This window comes from Protopterus annectens, chromosome 2.part2, assembly GCF_019279795.1.
Source record: "Protopterus annectens isolate FY-2018-M chromosome 2.part2, PAN1.0, whole genome shotgun sequence".
Lineage (NCBI taxonomy): Eukaryota > Metazoa > Chordata > Ceratodontiformes > Protopteridae > Protopterus > Protopterus annectens.
In genome coordinates this window covers 572,873,910-572,890,994 of record NC_056730.1, presented here as the reverse complement: position 1 = coordinate 572,890,994, position 17,085 = coordinate 572,873,910, and the positions used below count along the sequence as shown (strand labels likewise).

Sequence of the window (17,085 nt, the reverse complement as noted above, 5' to 3'; positions counted from 1 at the left end):
CACCATTGCTATTTGCATTACTCATAGAACCTTTTGCAAATCAAATCAGATCAAACAATAACATAAAGGGCATATATATTAATAAAACGTTAAACCTTAAAATCCAACTCTTTGCTGATGACATACTGTTAACTCTCTCAGATGCCAATAAATCTTTAAATGCTCTATTTAAGTCCATAAATAAATTTCAAAATATTTCAGGCCTAAAATTTAATGAAAACAAAGCCATAATTATGCCCTGTAACTGTAAAAAAAAAATACATAAGCAAAAGATTTCCCAAATATATAGTAACAGAAAATAAACTACTATACTTGGGAATACATTTACTTAATGAATTAACAGATTCTCTAATATTTAATTATAATAAAATACTAGACAAAATAGAACAAACAATCTGTTATTGGAATAAATACATTTTTTCAACAGCCGACAGATTATATCTTATTAAAACTATCATCTTTCCCAAAATGTTGTTGTTGTGTCTTTCGGCTTTTCCCGGTTAGGGGTCGCCACAGCGGAACTCTGGTCCGCTAATGATTGGTAGTTAATTTTTACATGCCGAGTTACCAACCCTGATGCACAACCTTCAATGAAGGTACGCCCATTCACGCATGTCTCCACGCAGAAGACGCTCTAGCTGAGAATCGAACCAGACAGCGTCTTACTGTGAGGCGACAACGCTACCGCAGCACCACCACCGCGGGTTATTCTTAATACAAAACTTTTCATTACCACCTCTCAAATATATTATTCAAAGATACAATAAACTAATTTTAAATTTTCTATGGTTTCCAAACAAACCCCGTATAGCCTTAAATAAGCATTTACCAGATTGGGAAGATGGTGGAATTAATCGGATACTGACTTGTATATTACCTCCTCTGTTATTAAAAATATAACACTACGCTTAAATAATTCCTACACACCTATATGGAAACAAGCACAAGAACACATTTACATAGAATTTAATTACAATCATATACAAGACTATTTAACTGTTATGTCATCACCCCTTATATGGATGTTAAAAGATTATTTTCTGGGGAAAAAAATAATATCAATAAATTACCATCAAACTATATAGGCTCTACACTAGCAGTGTTCAAAACATATATAAATAAAATACCAAATATTAATTCTTGGATTTTCCTTATTTTCCCTATAGCTTTTACACCCACTATTTTAGACACATCCCAAATTTCTAAAATGAATATACTCAAAAAAGAATCACTATACTTTTGGCATCAACTTATATTAAAGGGAAAATATTAACAAATGAACAGATAACATGCAAATTTAATATAAACAAAGACTAATGGTTGCTTTTACAAAATCTAAGACATTTTCTTATAAATAAGGTAGAACAAATGCAACCTTCAGTTAAACATGTGGCCCCAAAGTTCATTGAATACCTTATTGTCATCACAAATCAACCTTATCAGGGTACAGGTTATTTATCTAATATTTATAAAATTATTAAAAAAACAAAAACTTACCATGAAAAGTCATACTGGGATTATTTTATTTTAATAAATAATCATCCTCCAATTGAAGAAGAAAAAAGAAATATTCTAAAATCTTCCAAATGTTCTACATTATCAAAACATTGGCAATTATTCACTTGGAGATATTTACACAAAATTTTCTGTACACCACATAGGCTAGCCAAAATGTTTACTAGTGAAAATAAATGTTGGAGATGCCAAATGAAGATGAAAGCAGATTGGCAACATGTTTTTTTATGAATGTATATGTCTTAATTTGTACTGGAAGTCTATCAACTATTTTTAAGATTGTTTATAATGATAATTTTCAATTATCAAAGTCCATAATTTTATTCAATTCTCCTATTCCAAACTGTGTACCAAAAAAAGACATCAAAATCCTATGGTCACTATTGGCAATATCACGTAAAATCATAACTATACATTGGAAAAATGAGACTTCTCCTACGTTCAAGGAATTTAAGAATTTAACATCAACAGTTGGTCATATGGAAATATTAACAGTGAAGAACAGAACTAACAGACCTACTTCATACTATTACTCTTGGATGAAAGTATTGGAAATACTCTAAACAATTGATGAAGATATATCATCTTATGTTTCTGACTCTTCATAATATAGAACTTCAATGTTATTTGCATAGACACCAATGTAAATAATTATACAATGGTTTGAAGTTGGTAATGTTTTAAAATTGCAAATATGTTATTTATTTATATTTCATGTAATGTTTCTTAACACATCTTATTTTTAAAAATAATAAAAAAAAATTAGTAAAAAAAAAGTGTTATAAGCTTATTGGTAAAAATGTGGTACTTAATAGTGGTGTCCTTCAAGTAACTTTATTCATAAGGTGGAGTTATGATATAACCCATGTGAGTGGTCATTAATAACTATCAAACCCCTGAAGACAGAACATTAAAATCATCCGTTTGTAGACTGAACACATTATGAACAGCTGGGCCAAACTGCACTGGCTGTATGTTTTCTATGCAGAGACTTAGTGTCATCAAAATGAACTTGAGTCATTCCTGATTACTTGGGATTTTAGCAGTCACCGCTAGTATAATGTTGCACTGGTCCTTCACCAGACTTGGGGGAAGTAGGGGCATTTAATAACTATATGGACTCGAATGCAAGATAATAGTAACACAGGCATTCTGCTGTTTCTAGCTCCTTTGAGCTCTTGATGCTATGATATATATATACATTTTTATCTAATATTTTGTTGGATGCTTATATGAATTGATACTTTGCAAACCTTCTTCTGCCATGGCCTCAGCTACCTTTGGAATGTGTGAGTAAGATTCAAGTAGAAATAACCTGCAAGTATGGTAGTTGCATGGCTCCAAAAGTCTTCAGTACACTTCAAAAAAGCAAGAGCCAGCAATACAGTGACAATAAGATTTATTGTGAATACAGTAAGGAGAACAAACAGACCGGTTTTGGCTAAATAGTTATTAAGCCTTCATCAGTGTATCAATGCTTCAAAACAGACATTCCCCTTAAATAGTAGTTGGTCCACCTGGAGGTTAATTAAGGAAATTACACTTATATAAAAGTATTGAAAAAAATATATTAAAAGTATTCATTGAGTCCTGGAGAGAATAATGCCCCTAATTTAACAATCCATTTTTTCTCTTTGTTATTGAGTAGTTGATGCCAGCCAGATTTATTGCTATTGTTGCCCTGTATTTTATCTATAATGGTAAAGTGAAAATTGGCATTAGGGTGTTTCTCCTTATGTTTATATAATGCATTACTGATTCTCTTGGTCCTGATATCACTTAGATGCTCCAAAATTCTGAACTTACATGGTCTTCAGGTTTGGCCGACATAGAAGGCAGAACAACTGCATGTAGCCATGTATAGTAACCATTCTGATTGGCAATTGGAAAAAAAAGTAATATTGAATATTTTGCCACTGTTCCTACTGGAAAACTCCTTAGTTTTAAAAATACTTTTAGTGTGTACAGTGGCCACATGGAAAACAGCCTTTTAGAGCCCTACCCTCTGTGGTTGTTTGTATGGAATGTGTGTCTGAAGTACGTATATGTTTATAATGACTCATATGTGAGCCCAAGTTTTTTCCTCTTCTGAACGAAAAGTGACATGTCTCATCTATAATATCCCTCAGCCGGGTATCAGCTAGGAGAATATCCAATGTCTATGTACAATGTTGGCAAGAACATCTGTTATTCCTCCCATATGTTGTAATAAGTCTTATGGGTGAGTTCTGCTTAGCCAATTTGTCCTTATAGTGTAATAACATGGACCTATCATGTTCAGATGCCCAATGTTTGGCTCAATATATATCTCCTGTTTTATAGCCTCTCTGATTGACTCTCTCAACAAGATCTTTCTCATATATATGATGGATATTGTCATCTGAACATATCCTTTTAATCCTTAGAAACTACGACTAGGGAATGTTTTTGCATATGTGAGCTGGATGAAAGCTGGTGGCATGGAGTAAGGAGTTGAATTGGGGATGCTTTCTATAAACTTCAGTAGAAAGAGTATGGACAGCATTTCGTGTTACCATTACATCAAGAAATGTAATATTATTGGTGTCAAAAGAGACCATAAACTCAATCCCCCACTTGTTATGATTGAGGTATTCAACAAATTCCTGAAGGTAAATGCTATCAGATCTCCATACCAACCAGCAGTCAGCCAAGTATTTCCTCCATATGTCTATCTCTTCCAAACAGATATTATGGGCCTGATCATAAATAAGTTGTCCTTCAATATAGGCCATGAAGAGATCAGCATATATGGGGGCAAAGGAGGCTCCCATGGCAGTACCGTTCAACTGTAGATAACATGATTCCTGAAAGTAAAACACATTCTTGGTCAAAAGGATCAAATATCAAAAATTGGGAGAGGGGTTCCGTGATGGAGCAAAACTTGGGAGAGGGGTTCCGTGATGGAGCTGTGATCCTACCAATGGTTTCAAGAAACAGATTGATGGTTTCCTTCATCTTGCCAGGGAAGAGTGCATTATTACAGATAATATATCACATCACCTAATGGTTAGGGATCCCTTTAGTCAGTACATCTATTTTTTACCCAAAATTCACAAAAATATGCAAAATCCACCAGGGAGACCAATAATTTCTGGTAGAGGCTCCATCACGGAACCCCTCTCCCAATTTTTTACACTACCCCTCAAGCCCTTACTTATAAATGTAAGAGCCAGTATACAAGATACCACCAAATTCCTGAGAATCATTTCAGACATGCAGTTGGAGGCTGGGTGGCTTATGTGCACTTTGGATGTTTCTGCTTTGTACACTAGTATCCCTCATTGGGCGGGCTTGGAGACTCTTGAGTATTGGCTATTAAAGATTGACTTATACCCACCGGGTTTTAATACATTCCTGGCTTGCCTAACAGAACATATTTTGACCAAGAATGTGTTTTACTTTCAGGAATCATGTTATCTACAGTTGAATGGTACTGCCATGGGAGCCTCCTTTGCCCCCATATATGCCAATCTCTTCATGGCCTATATTGAAGAACAATGTATTTATGATCAGGCCCATAACATCTATTCAGAAGAGATCGCCATATGGAGGAGATACTTGGATGATTGCTGGTTGGTATGGAGATCTGATAGTATTTACCTTCAGGAATTTGTTGAATACCTCAATCATAACAAGTGGGGGATTGAGTTTACGGTCTCTTTTGACACCAATAATGTTACATTTCTTGATGTAATGGTAACATGAAATGCTGACCATACTCTTTCTACTTAAGTTTATAGAAAACACGCCCAGTTCAACTCCTTACTCCATGCCACCAGCTTTCATCCATCTTACACATGCAGAAACATTCCAAAGTCGCAGTTTCTAAGGATTAAAAGGATATGTTCAGATGACAATATCCATCATATATATGAGAAAGATCTTGTTTTGAGATTCAAGCAGAGAGGCTATAAAACGGGATATATATCGAGCCAAACATTGGGCATCTGAACGTGATAGGTCCATATTATTACAATATAAGGACAAATTGGCTAAGTAGAACTCACCCATAAGACTTATTACAATATATGGGAGGAATACAGATGTTCTTACCAACATTGTATGCAGACATTGGATATTCTCCTAGCCGATACCCGGCTGAGGGATATTATAGATGAGACGTGTCACTTTTCTTTCAGAAGAGGAAAAAACTTGGGCTCACATATGAGTCATTATAAACATATACGTACTTCAGACACATTCCATACAAACAACCATAGAGGGTAGGGCTCTAAAAGGCTGTTTTCCATGTGGCCACTGTACACACTGTAAAAGTATTTTCAAAACAAAGGAGTTTTCCAGTAGGAACAGTGGCAAAATATTCAATATTACTTTTTTTGCCAATTGTCAGTCAGAATGGTTAATATACATGGCTACATGCAGTTGTTCTGCCTTCTATGTTGGCCAAACCTCGAGACCATTTAAGTTCAGAATTTTGGAGCATCTAAGCGATATCAGGACCAAGTGAATCAGTAATGCATTATATAAACATATGAAGAAACACCCTAAGGCCAATTTTCACTTTACCATTATAGATAAAATACAGGGCAACAATAGCAATAAATCTGGCTGGCATCAACTACTTAATAACAAAGAAAAAAAATGGATTGTTAAATTAGGGGCATTATTCCCTCCAGGACTCAATGAATACTTTTAATATATTTTTTTAATACTTTTATATAAGTGTAATTTCCTTAATTAACCTCCAGGTGGACCAACTACTATTTAAGGGGAATGTCTGTTTTGAAGCATTGATATACTGATGAAGGCTTAATAGCTATTTAGCCAAAACCGATCTGTTTGTTCTCCTTATGGTATTCACAATAAATCTTATTGTCACTGTATTGCTGGCTCTTGCTTTTTTGAAATGTGTGAGTAAGCCAGACTACCCAGAGAAAGCCCTTGTGGTCGTGGGGAAAGGATACTGACTCTGCACATGCTGGTCAGTGTCAAACTCTGGCTGCTGGAATTGTGGAGAAGTAATATAATCCACTGCACCTCTATGCAGGGTACATGACAGTAGTTTGCATATGTGTGCCCTGTTTAACTGACTGGTTTGTAGTTGTTTTATGTGGAGTTCTGTCTTAAACAACAGCCTTTCAAACTGAAAGATAATTTTTTTAACTCTGCATGCATTACACTGACAAGGCCTCCCTCCTTGCCATACATGAGGTCTCTACCCACATATTTTGCTGCATGCTATGTATTTCAGAAGTCCCTTGCATTTCAAATGGGTAGCCTTCAGCCATGGAGCAAAGACAAATGACAGTCATGTTAAAGAATGTGAGGCCTGTATAGTACAGACTTGACACTCTCATACAAATCTTTCCCAGTGGAATGTTGGCGGCAATCATGCGGCTCAGGCTAGAATGCAACTGCCCCATGCCTAATCAAATCTTCTTAGCACAAAGATGTGTTTGTATAGCTCTGCTTAATATTAACTGAGGTATTTGTCAGCATACAGCCGAAGGAAAGATTTGTGTATATAATACAAACTGGAACATTTGCAATTTTATTGATATAATAGGAAGAAAGTGGACTGTAATGCTATTTGAAATGTAAACTATAATTCTAGAAATGCATGTGTTGCATATCGTGCCTAGACTGGTTTACCAGTTAATCAATGGAACTTAACTCTGACGTACTTGACACAGTTCAGTTTATTAGACAAGGACAAACTGTCTGGTAACCTGCTTCTTACCAGTTCTGTTGACGCACATTGTCTGGGGATCAATCTTTACTGTGAGAACACTCTACAAAGCATATTCCCTAAGCAATAAAATATTAAGTATCATGAAATATCCTGAAAATTAATTTATTTGTGCTTAAATTAGCAGCTCGGTTTTGTCTTAGTTGCCTGACATCTGGTTTTGGATCAGTCCTGAAAAGCTGCCTAGTTTGGACATCACAGTAAATTAGAAGCTTCTAGACAAATATCAGAAAAATAAGAACTGCAGTGCGGTGGGTGCACTAATATTTTTAATGCCTTCCAGGGCACTTCAAGTTCATGAGATCAAGCCTTTCAAAGCATGATATCCTGGTATACATTTTTAGATAACAACCACAGCCTTGTAGCTGTTTGATCTAAATTTTCCCAAAGCATGAAATGAGTTGGTAGAAATTGTACCCTTCCATCCATGTGACAAAAAACACTTCTCCGAGATAATGTTTCTTGTTACTGACATAGGACCGTACAAGTGGAGTAGGTAAACAAAAGATAAGGGAACAGACACTGTATTTAGAAACAAATAAATGCATTAACAAAGTTTTCACAGCTCAGGCAGACATGGTATGGCAACAGTGAACATGTACCTGTGGGAAGCAAGGGGTGGCTGTAAATACAAACTCTGTTACTCTTACACCTCAGTTGACTTTTATTCAATCTAGCATTAACCTTTGGGTCAGCAACACAGTTTTATTTGAACACCATACCATCCTTTTGCCTTGAAGGTCAGATAATTAAATCCAGGTTAATGCATCAAGTTAAGGTACCAGATACACTTAAATAAGGTGTGTGACAGGAAAAGCGAGAGTGCATGTGGTCATTAACTGCATTAACCCTCAAGTGTTGAAAAGCAGCATTTGGCAACAGTCGTATCTGCTCATCTAGCTTTTCAGTGACATCACTGTAAACCCTGACTAGAGACCATCTTTTTCCCTTTTAATTTCTTTTCAACATTTGCTGACAAGTCCACTTTATCTTGCAGCCTGTTTCATGTTATTGGTCGGTCTTCTGTAAAAGGTTTCTTCAAGGTTTCTGGGATGCAACTAAATGTGCCTTCTGTTAAACTTTCTGTACAAAGGTTGGCCAAAGATTGTTACTAAATAATGAGAATCACATGTACGCCCTTTCAGGGTTTCATATCAAAGATTGTTACTAAATAATGAGAATCAGATGTACGCCCTTTCAGGGTTTCATATCAAAGATTGTTACTAAATAATGAGAATCACATGTACGCCCTTTCAGGGTTTCATATCAAAGATTGTTACTAAATAATGAGAATCACATGTACGCCCTTTCAGGGTTTCATATCAAAGATTGTTACTAAATAATGAGAATCACATGTACGCCCTTTCAGGGTTTCATTTCAAAGATTGTTACTAAATAATGAGAATCACATGTACGCCCTTTCAGAGTTTCATATCAAAGATTGTTACTAAATAATGAGAATCAGATGTACGCCCTTTCAGGGTTTCATATCAAAGATTGTTACTAAATAATGAGAATCAGATGTACGCCCTTTCAGGGTTTCATATCAAAGATTGTTACTAAATAATGAGAATCACATGTACGCCCTTTCAGGGTTTCATATCAAAGATTGTTACTAAATAATGAGAATCACATGTACACCCTTTCAGGGTTTCATATCAAAGATTGTTACTAAATAATGAGAATCACATGTACGCCCTTTCAGGGTTTCATATCAAAGATTGTTACTAAATAATGAGAATCACATGTACGCACTTTCAGGGTTTCATATCAAAGATTGTTACTAAATAATGAGAATCACATATGCCCTTTCAGGGTTTCATATCAAAGATTGTTACTAAATAATGAGAATCACATGTATGCCCTTTCAGGGTTTCATATCAAAGATTGTTACTAAATAATGAGAATCACATGTACGCCCTTTCAGGGTTTCATATCAAAGATTGTTACTAAATAATGAGAATCAGATGTACGCCCTTTCAGGGTTTCATATCAAAGATTGTTACTAAATAATGAGAATCACATGTACGCCCTTTCAGGGTTTCATATCAAAGATTGTTACTAAATAATGAGAATCACATGTACGCCCTTTCAGGGTTTCATATCAAAGATTGTTACTAAATAATGAGAATCACATGTACGCCCTTTCAGGGTTTCATATCAAAGATTGTTACTAAATAATGAGAATCAGATGTACGCCCTTTCAGGGTTTCATATCAAAGATTGTTACTAAATAATGAGAATCAGATGTACGCCCTTTCAGGGTTTCATATCAAAGATTGTTACTAAATAATGAGAATCAGATGTACGCCCTTTCAGGGTTTCATATCAAAGATTGTTACTAAATAATGAGAATCACATGTACACCCTTTCAGGGTTTCATATCAAAGATTGTTACTAAATAATGAGAATCAGATGTACGCCCTTTCAGGGTTTCATATCAAACATTGTTACTAAATAATGAGAATCACATGTATGCCCTTTCAGGGTTTCATATCAAAGATTGTTACTAAATAATGAGAATATGTACGCCCTTTCAGGGTTTCATATCAAAGATTGTTACTAAATAATGAGAATCACATGTACGCCCTTTCAGGGTTTCATATCAAATATTGTTACTAAATAATGAGAATCACATGTACGCCCTTTCAGGGTTTCATATCAAAGATTGTTACTAAATAATGAGAATCACATGTACGCCCTTTCCGGGTTTCATATTTTTATAGACTGGACTTCAGCATCACTCAGGGCCACCTTGACAAAAGAAAAAGTCTTAATAATGTGCACTGCATTTAGTCAAGAACTTTGCTAGCATATTTATTTATGTATATATGTTTTATTTTTCTGTTTGTCATACTGTTCTTACCGACTGTTTTTCATGTGCATTTTATCTCCTAACCTCCCAGCACATCATCCCCTGTCACACCAGTCCTAGACCATTCATTCCCTAATGATGGCAACATGACCACTGATGTGGGCAGGAGCTCACAGGACAAAGCCATTACCCAGCAGGCATAAAGGTAGTTTGATGCAGTAGCCACCCAAAACCATTAATCCTCTGTGCCCCAGACCATTAAAAGATCATCTGGTCTAGCACTCAATGACCTGCAGGGGAGGGTCATTCTTGGATCAACCCCCTTGCCATATCCCCCTATTCTGCCAAAGTCTGAAGCCCTTATTAAATTGGGCTGTTAGAGTCTTTCTAATTTTGGCCCTCTTCACTTCCCCTGGTAGCTATTGTGAGCACCCTCATTACCATAAGGGCCCTGCAGTCTCACACATACATACATCTGCATGTTCCCAGACCTGTACAGAAAGACCTACCATCACAACAAATAGTTAAACTTGCTGCTAGGGGCCCCAACAACCTTGATCCTTCAGAATATTGTCCCTTGTAGCACACCTCCCTGGGCCTCCTCATCCCTCATTAAAGTAGACCGTAGATCTGTGGTCTTTTCCTTTAGACCAGGTGGTACTCCCCCATATATACCTGTGTGTTTTAGGGTTTCTCAGAAACTAATGTTCTACAACTAAGTAAATTCAGTAGTAATCCTGCCCAATCGGCCTCATAGCCTAACATACTGTGAAATTTAGGGCAGCAGCTTACATAGAGGGGCGGATGCCGTATAGTGTTGCATGTTTCTACATGCCAGACAGTAGCAAAGCAAACTAAAGGACAGTAAAGCTTTTCATTATGAAATACAGTCATTCTGCTTGTACGGGCATCAGCCGGCAGGCGTCAGGAACACATTTTGCTTTAGAGAAAATGAAGTGAAGTTTTCTCAGCTGGAGACGTCCGTCATGGGGACACAAAGAATAAATCATAAACTGGCAAGCACATGAGTAAGGTGTAGTGAACAATCAGTGTACTAGCTAACTCTGCGGCATTCACAGATAAAGCCCTGTCTGAGCCATGGATGACCTGAGTTCAAATAGTGACTTGATACCTGCAGGAACTGGCTGTTGAAGATGACAGAGAGTGGCCTGTGTTGGTTCACCCATCTTGGGGGGATGAGAGACAGCTGGAGCTTGCCACAGTAGGTATTACCTAGTGGAGTTTGAACTTGTCAAATCCATACTGTCTCCATGCATGTCACAATGGCAATGGAGGAGGAGCTGGCAAGGCTGGAAAAGGCTGCTCCTGGAGGTGGGAGGCTGGGCTCCCCCACAGAACCCACAATCTGCCCACTTCCTATCACCTGACTGTTGTCACAGACTGGCAAGCCAGTAGGGATTCCCAGGCAGAAACAAAGGACTTGTAGGGTTCTTGCTTAGCATGGAAATGTTGATCTCTCAAACCCTCTGAACAAACAGAGTGATTGGGGTACCAGTAGTGCACAGCCAGCTTTAGGTACCAGCAAACCCTGTGGTTCCTGGGGGTGCCCTGGTCCTGGGGGCCTCGAACCACAGCAAGTTATCTTATTTTGATGTTTTGTATCATGTTTGTCAAAGCAACAAAAACTAGTACAGCAGTCTTGTGTACTTAATAAACTAGATGGGTAATAACTCTTATTTTTATCTCCTTTAACATTCAAATATATATTTGGTTATTTTAATAGTGTTGTGTCAACGGACTTCACATTTTCATTAAATGCTTTACAACTGACATAGTGCCCTTGACTTAATTAAATCTTACTGGTCGACATACCGTTAAAACTAACATCATAACCAGCTTTAGGCACCTGCAACACCCATGGCTGAGAGGCCCCTTTTAATCATCCTTGACTGTATGGGCATCCCACAAAAGCTGCTGCTGGCTGGGGAAAAATGAGGGGAAAAATATTCATTTTCTGACTATGCTCTTTATATGAAACATGGCCGTGATATAATATTTTAGGATAAAGATGATAATCAGTGAATGAACTTGATCAAAGTAAGGGTAGAGATCAGCTGCCCATCTTAGTGTTTACTTTGGATTTTAAGAAGAGCCAATGCTTCTGATCTTCAAGGATGATTTTCTTTTTCAGGAAGTTTTATAAATATGGACAGATCACTAGATATTATAACTCTCAACTTCTTTACTCAAGACGTCTCGGCAAAGCCAAAAAATAATAGCAACATAAAAGCCCAAAATCAGGAACACTTTTTAAATATTATTCAAATTCACTTAAAAAGTTAATAGAAAACATTTTGAATCAACATGTGTTTTTTGGAAAATAAGACGTATGAAACACTGATGTTCGGAAATACTGACTGTCTGTATTCCTGAACGATACATCAGCAAATCAAACTTCTTTACGGTTAATAGAGCAAAATTATGAGTCAAAATCAGAGACATTCTGTAAAATCAGGGTCACTGACAGCTGCACTTTACTCCACGATGAGATGAATAAAAGTGACTTACCTCTGCTGCTGTTTGACAACTGCTAAACAACAGTTGCTGATCTGGTGTGACAGTACCATAAGTGCAAAACTAATATTGCTATCACTTATGCTGTGTGTGTGTGTGTGTGTGTGTGTGTGTGTGTGTGTGTGTGTGTGTGTGTGTGTGTGTGTGTGTGTGTGTGTGTGTGTGTGTGTGTGTGTTGCATTGTAAGAGTAACAAGCACAGTTACTTGGGGGGGGTCTATATTATAACAGCAAAAGATCAAACGCTGTTATATCTACCCCAAAAAAATCGAAAACTTAAAAGAGAAAACAACCAGAACAGTGATTTTTTCCATAGGGAAAAAAAATCGCTGTTCCCAAAAAAAAAAAAAAACACCCAACAGTATTTTAAGTGGGGGGCTTTGCCCCCCACACACCCCCTACTTAAATATACCAACTCCGAGATTGCACTACAGTGCCGAAAATGGCAAAGTGACAGAAGTGGCCAAGCGACTTCTTTCCCAGGGAAAGAATTTGTTTATATGCTGCTTCGTCATTTTGCGTTTTCGACATTTGAAATTCGACCAAGATGCATTAGACAGAATGCGTCTTCTGTCTTCTGATAGGAACCTGGGGGGCAGGGTTGCAGTACATTTAAGAGTAACAAGCTAACCACATTTTCTTTTCACAAACATAGACCTCACAAATGATAAGTGGCTGTATTTGGTGGCTTGGCAGGAAGAGGATGGGTGAAAGCAACTTTTCATTGCTACTGTGGTGCAGCGAGTAACATTGCCATTTCAGTGTTTTGTGTGGGTTCAGTTCTTGGCTGTGCTTTTTTATGTGAAGTCTCTAAACTCTCCCTGTCAGTGCTCTGATTAAACTCAGCTGCTCATAAAGATGCTGCATCCCATTTTTCCTGAAGGTGAAGGTACAATGTGTATGTGTGTGTGTATGAAGGTCTCTGATTTTTACCTGTGCAGACACACAATAATGTCACGCACATACATAACTCTTCTGAGTAGCAGCAAAAGAATGCAGTCAACAAGTAATTGTATTTCAAAAGTAAGGTATAAAATACATCACGGAACATTCAGACATTTAGAACTTCAAGGAGTCCAGTGGCCCCCACACCCCACACTGTATAAATGGATTTTAACATGGCCTTAGTGGTGGACTTTATCCTCAATGGAACTTCTAAAACCAACCCTGTTCAGATATGTGTACAGAAGACTGCTGTAGCTTGTGTGGGAGGCTAGGGATTATGTTGTCATTACTTTTTTTAATTTTTATGACACTCAAACCTTAGAGGTGTGCACAGAAGGTCATTATAGCCATATGTCTCAGCTGTCCAGATTTTCGCAGAATGTCTAGATCATCATTGTTTTTTTTCACTTTCCTTTTACAGTCACACATCAAGCACGTATATGGGCAGCTGCCTTTGTAGGGTAGGGGTGGGGAGTGAGGAGGCATGCTATGTATATGTATGTCAGCAGTCACTTGAAATACATGACTGTGGTCATTTAAAGCTCTGCTTTCATCCCAGCCTAACATCAGAGGGATGTGCAGGCAGTAACTGCCTTTTTCTGGGAGGAGCATGTTGGGAGGTAGGCAAGATTTGTGTATCTTTAGCACAACTTATGTCTTCCTTGAAAAAATAAGATGGAAATGATTTTCTTACTCATTAATTTTGTACAGACCAGCACTGAATTAAAAGGTTATTTAAAATACATCATAGAGCATCGATAACCCTAGGCTTCTGGGGACTTTGACTTAACTGAGTTATTTTCTAAATGGTTGTTAATGTGCTGTCTTGGTCAGAAAAGGTATGTTGAAAGGATGCAAGAAAGTTGAACATCAAGACTGACTTTCTTTCCTTTATCATAATTTCTGTTCAAGCTATCACTAGATGAAAATGTTGTGTAAAAAGAAAAAGAAACTTTAAAATGCACTTCAGAACATACAGAAAGTCATGGCTTTTTGAAAAAGTTGAGTATGGCAAAATGCGAGAAAAGAAAGAAAAAATGAATGTCCGTGGTGAGGGGAGCCTGGGATGGGGGGAATGAGAGAGGAGCACTGAAGAGGGTGTATGGGTGTTGGGAGGTGAAACAGCAGGCAATGCCTAGGGCACCATTTCACTTAAGCCCAGCCATGTACATAGAGTTGTTGTAATGTATCATTGTTGCAGCTAAATACCAGTAACTGCAAATGCCCCTCTGTGAGACATGCCGATACAGTGTGGTACAGGCACGTTGGACTTTAACAGCATTGCACCTACAGTGTGCACTACTTTTAAAACTCTGCAGCATGAATTAAAAAGTTATGAAGTTTGAAGGGGTGGTACTGACAGGGTGATACTTAGACTGAAGTGTCCAAGGGGCCCCCAACTTGACATTTGCTAGTGGCCCCAAAAATGCTAACACCAGCCCTGCAGTAGTGGAGCCACTGGAGAAGGTACTGGGGTGGGGGAACAATCTGTGTATAAAAATAAAAGGTGGATAAGACCTCAAGTAAATAAATAAATAAATTGTGCACGTGACCGCATGCATGAATGTAAGTAATATGATTCTTCACTTTGTTCTCAGCTGTTGAAGATCAATCCACTGGGAGAGGACGAATTCACAGAGCTGGACTTCACAGAGCACACAAGCTGTGAATGTAGGTAAGGAGCCTAAGGCCAATACTTTACCTGAAAAAAGTATTTAATGGGTGTTGTAATGTTGAACAATGGCACAAGACTCAGTGAGCTGCACATCTAAGTGGTTTGTGTCTTGGTCAAAAAGGCAGGGGATCAAAGTATACAAAAGTTAAGCACTCATACAAATGTTCTCTTGTAACAAGGAAGGGATAACTCATCAGTGGTTGTTGGAACCTCTGGATTGCTCAGTAGGGCAGAACTTGTGAAAACAATTCAACTGAAATCATTATACATGACTTTGCCGTTTATAAACCTGCTTTTATGCAGAAGGTTGCTGGTTGCATTTTCATACCAGAGATAACTTTCAGTATTTGTTTGCATTTTATGGACCTAATAGATTCCACTAAGTCTGCAGCCTATTTTCAAGGGATACGTCTCTAGTATCTTCAACAATAATGTAATGTTGTTCCAAAAGTATTGCTTATGCACATTTGATTGTTAATGTAGCTTAACAGTGTATCTTGTATTTACATGGGATGCTTTTCTTCATGTTTTACTGTATCAAGATGGTGACTATAAATTACACTATTGGTTCAGCTCACCTACCTGTAACTAAAATACAAAATAAAAAGGGTATTAAAGGCAAGTAGGGTGACTTTGGCCAGTACACTGAGGCTTTCCTCCTTAGTTACGGACATTAGAGCAGGTGGACAGGACACTGCTGCATTATAAAAAGAGAGATGTTGCAATCTTTTAACAAAAAAAAAAGGAAATGGATAGTTTTATATTAAGTAAATGTTAGCATAATTAATGAGGTATACATATGTAGAACTCTGTGAACAATTGACTTATTAGATATTATAGCAATAACCCATGCGTGGGTGTGGGTAATGCTGGACTTACCCACGGTTGGTGTGGTTTCGTCACAAGGGCGAAGCCCGAGTGGCCAAACAAAGCCAACCGTGGGTAAATCCAGCATTACCTACACCCAGGCATGGGTTATTGCTATTATACAATGGCATTATTTAAGAAAAAAAATAATTACTTTTCTTAAATAATGGCATTGTATAATGCCTCCTTGCTGCCCTTCCGCAGCTGTCTGGTATTCTGCAGCAGTTCTGATGTACTGCACATGCGTATGCCTACACAGTACATCAGAGCTGTGGGCAAAAGCAACAGAGAAAGCAAGATCTCCATTGCTTTTTACAAACTGTTTCGCTATGTTAAATGGGTTTAACATAGCGAGACAGCTTTAAAAAAGCAATGGAGATTCTCTGTTGCTTTTTTTTAAAGCTGTCTCGCTATGTTAAACCCATTTAACATAGTGAGACAGTTTTGAAAAAAGCAACGGAGAAAGCAAGATCTCCATTGCTTTTTACAAACTGTCTCGCAGTTTAACATAGTGAGACAGTGTGAAGCAATGGAGATCTTGCATTCTCCGTTGCTGTAAAAAAGAGATATAGTAATAGAAAAAGTCCGGGCGACTGGACCTTTTTCCATTACTATATGTGATTTACAACATGCATGCTGACCAATCAGCGTGCACGTTTTTGAATATTAATGGGGGGTCATTGTATAATAGGTTTTTGAGCTTACAAAAAAGGAACAGTTAAAGAATTTATGGGGGAAACAAATAGTATTGAACTTTGGCAAAAATGTCTGATGTAGGACTGCAGTGTTTCTTAAGGAAGAAACACAAATGTTGGATGCAAGTATGTGTATCAGGAAAAACGTGACTGAAAACTCCAAACATTTGTTAGGTTAATAATGGTATATCCAAATATGAGGACGAAGGAAAAGAAGGAATTATTTGAAATAATAAGCAATATATTGTCAATATGGATGTTGTTGCAACAGGCACTGATTATAATTAAAAACAGAAGAAAAAGAAAAT

At 37.4% G+C, this 17,085-nt stretch overlaps 1 protein-coding gene across 2 annotated transcripts in view; it reads left to right on the top strand.

Annotated features, from left to right (window-relative positions):
• The window catches only part of PGF (placental growth factor), a gene marked incomplete in the record, with an annotated part of 845,194 nt that overhangs the window by 661,344 nt on the left and 166,765 nt on the right, over nt 1–17,085 (top strand). For both annotated transcript variants that reach the window (XM_044064029.1, XM_044064030.1), the window contains 1 exon segment: nt 15,139–15,215. In XM_044064029.1, the coding sequence (XP_043919964.1) occupies nt 15,139–15,215 (77 nt within the window).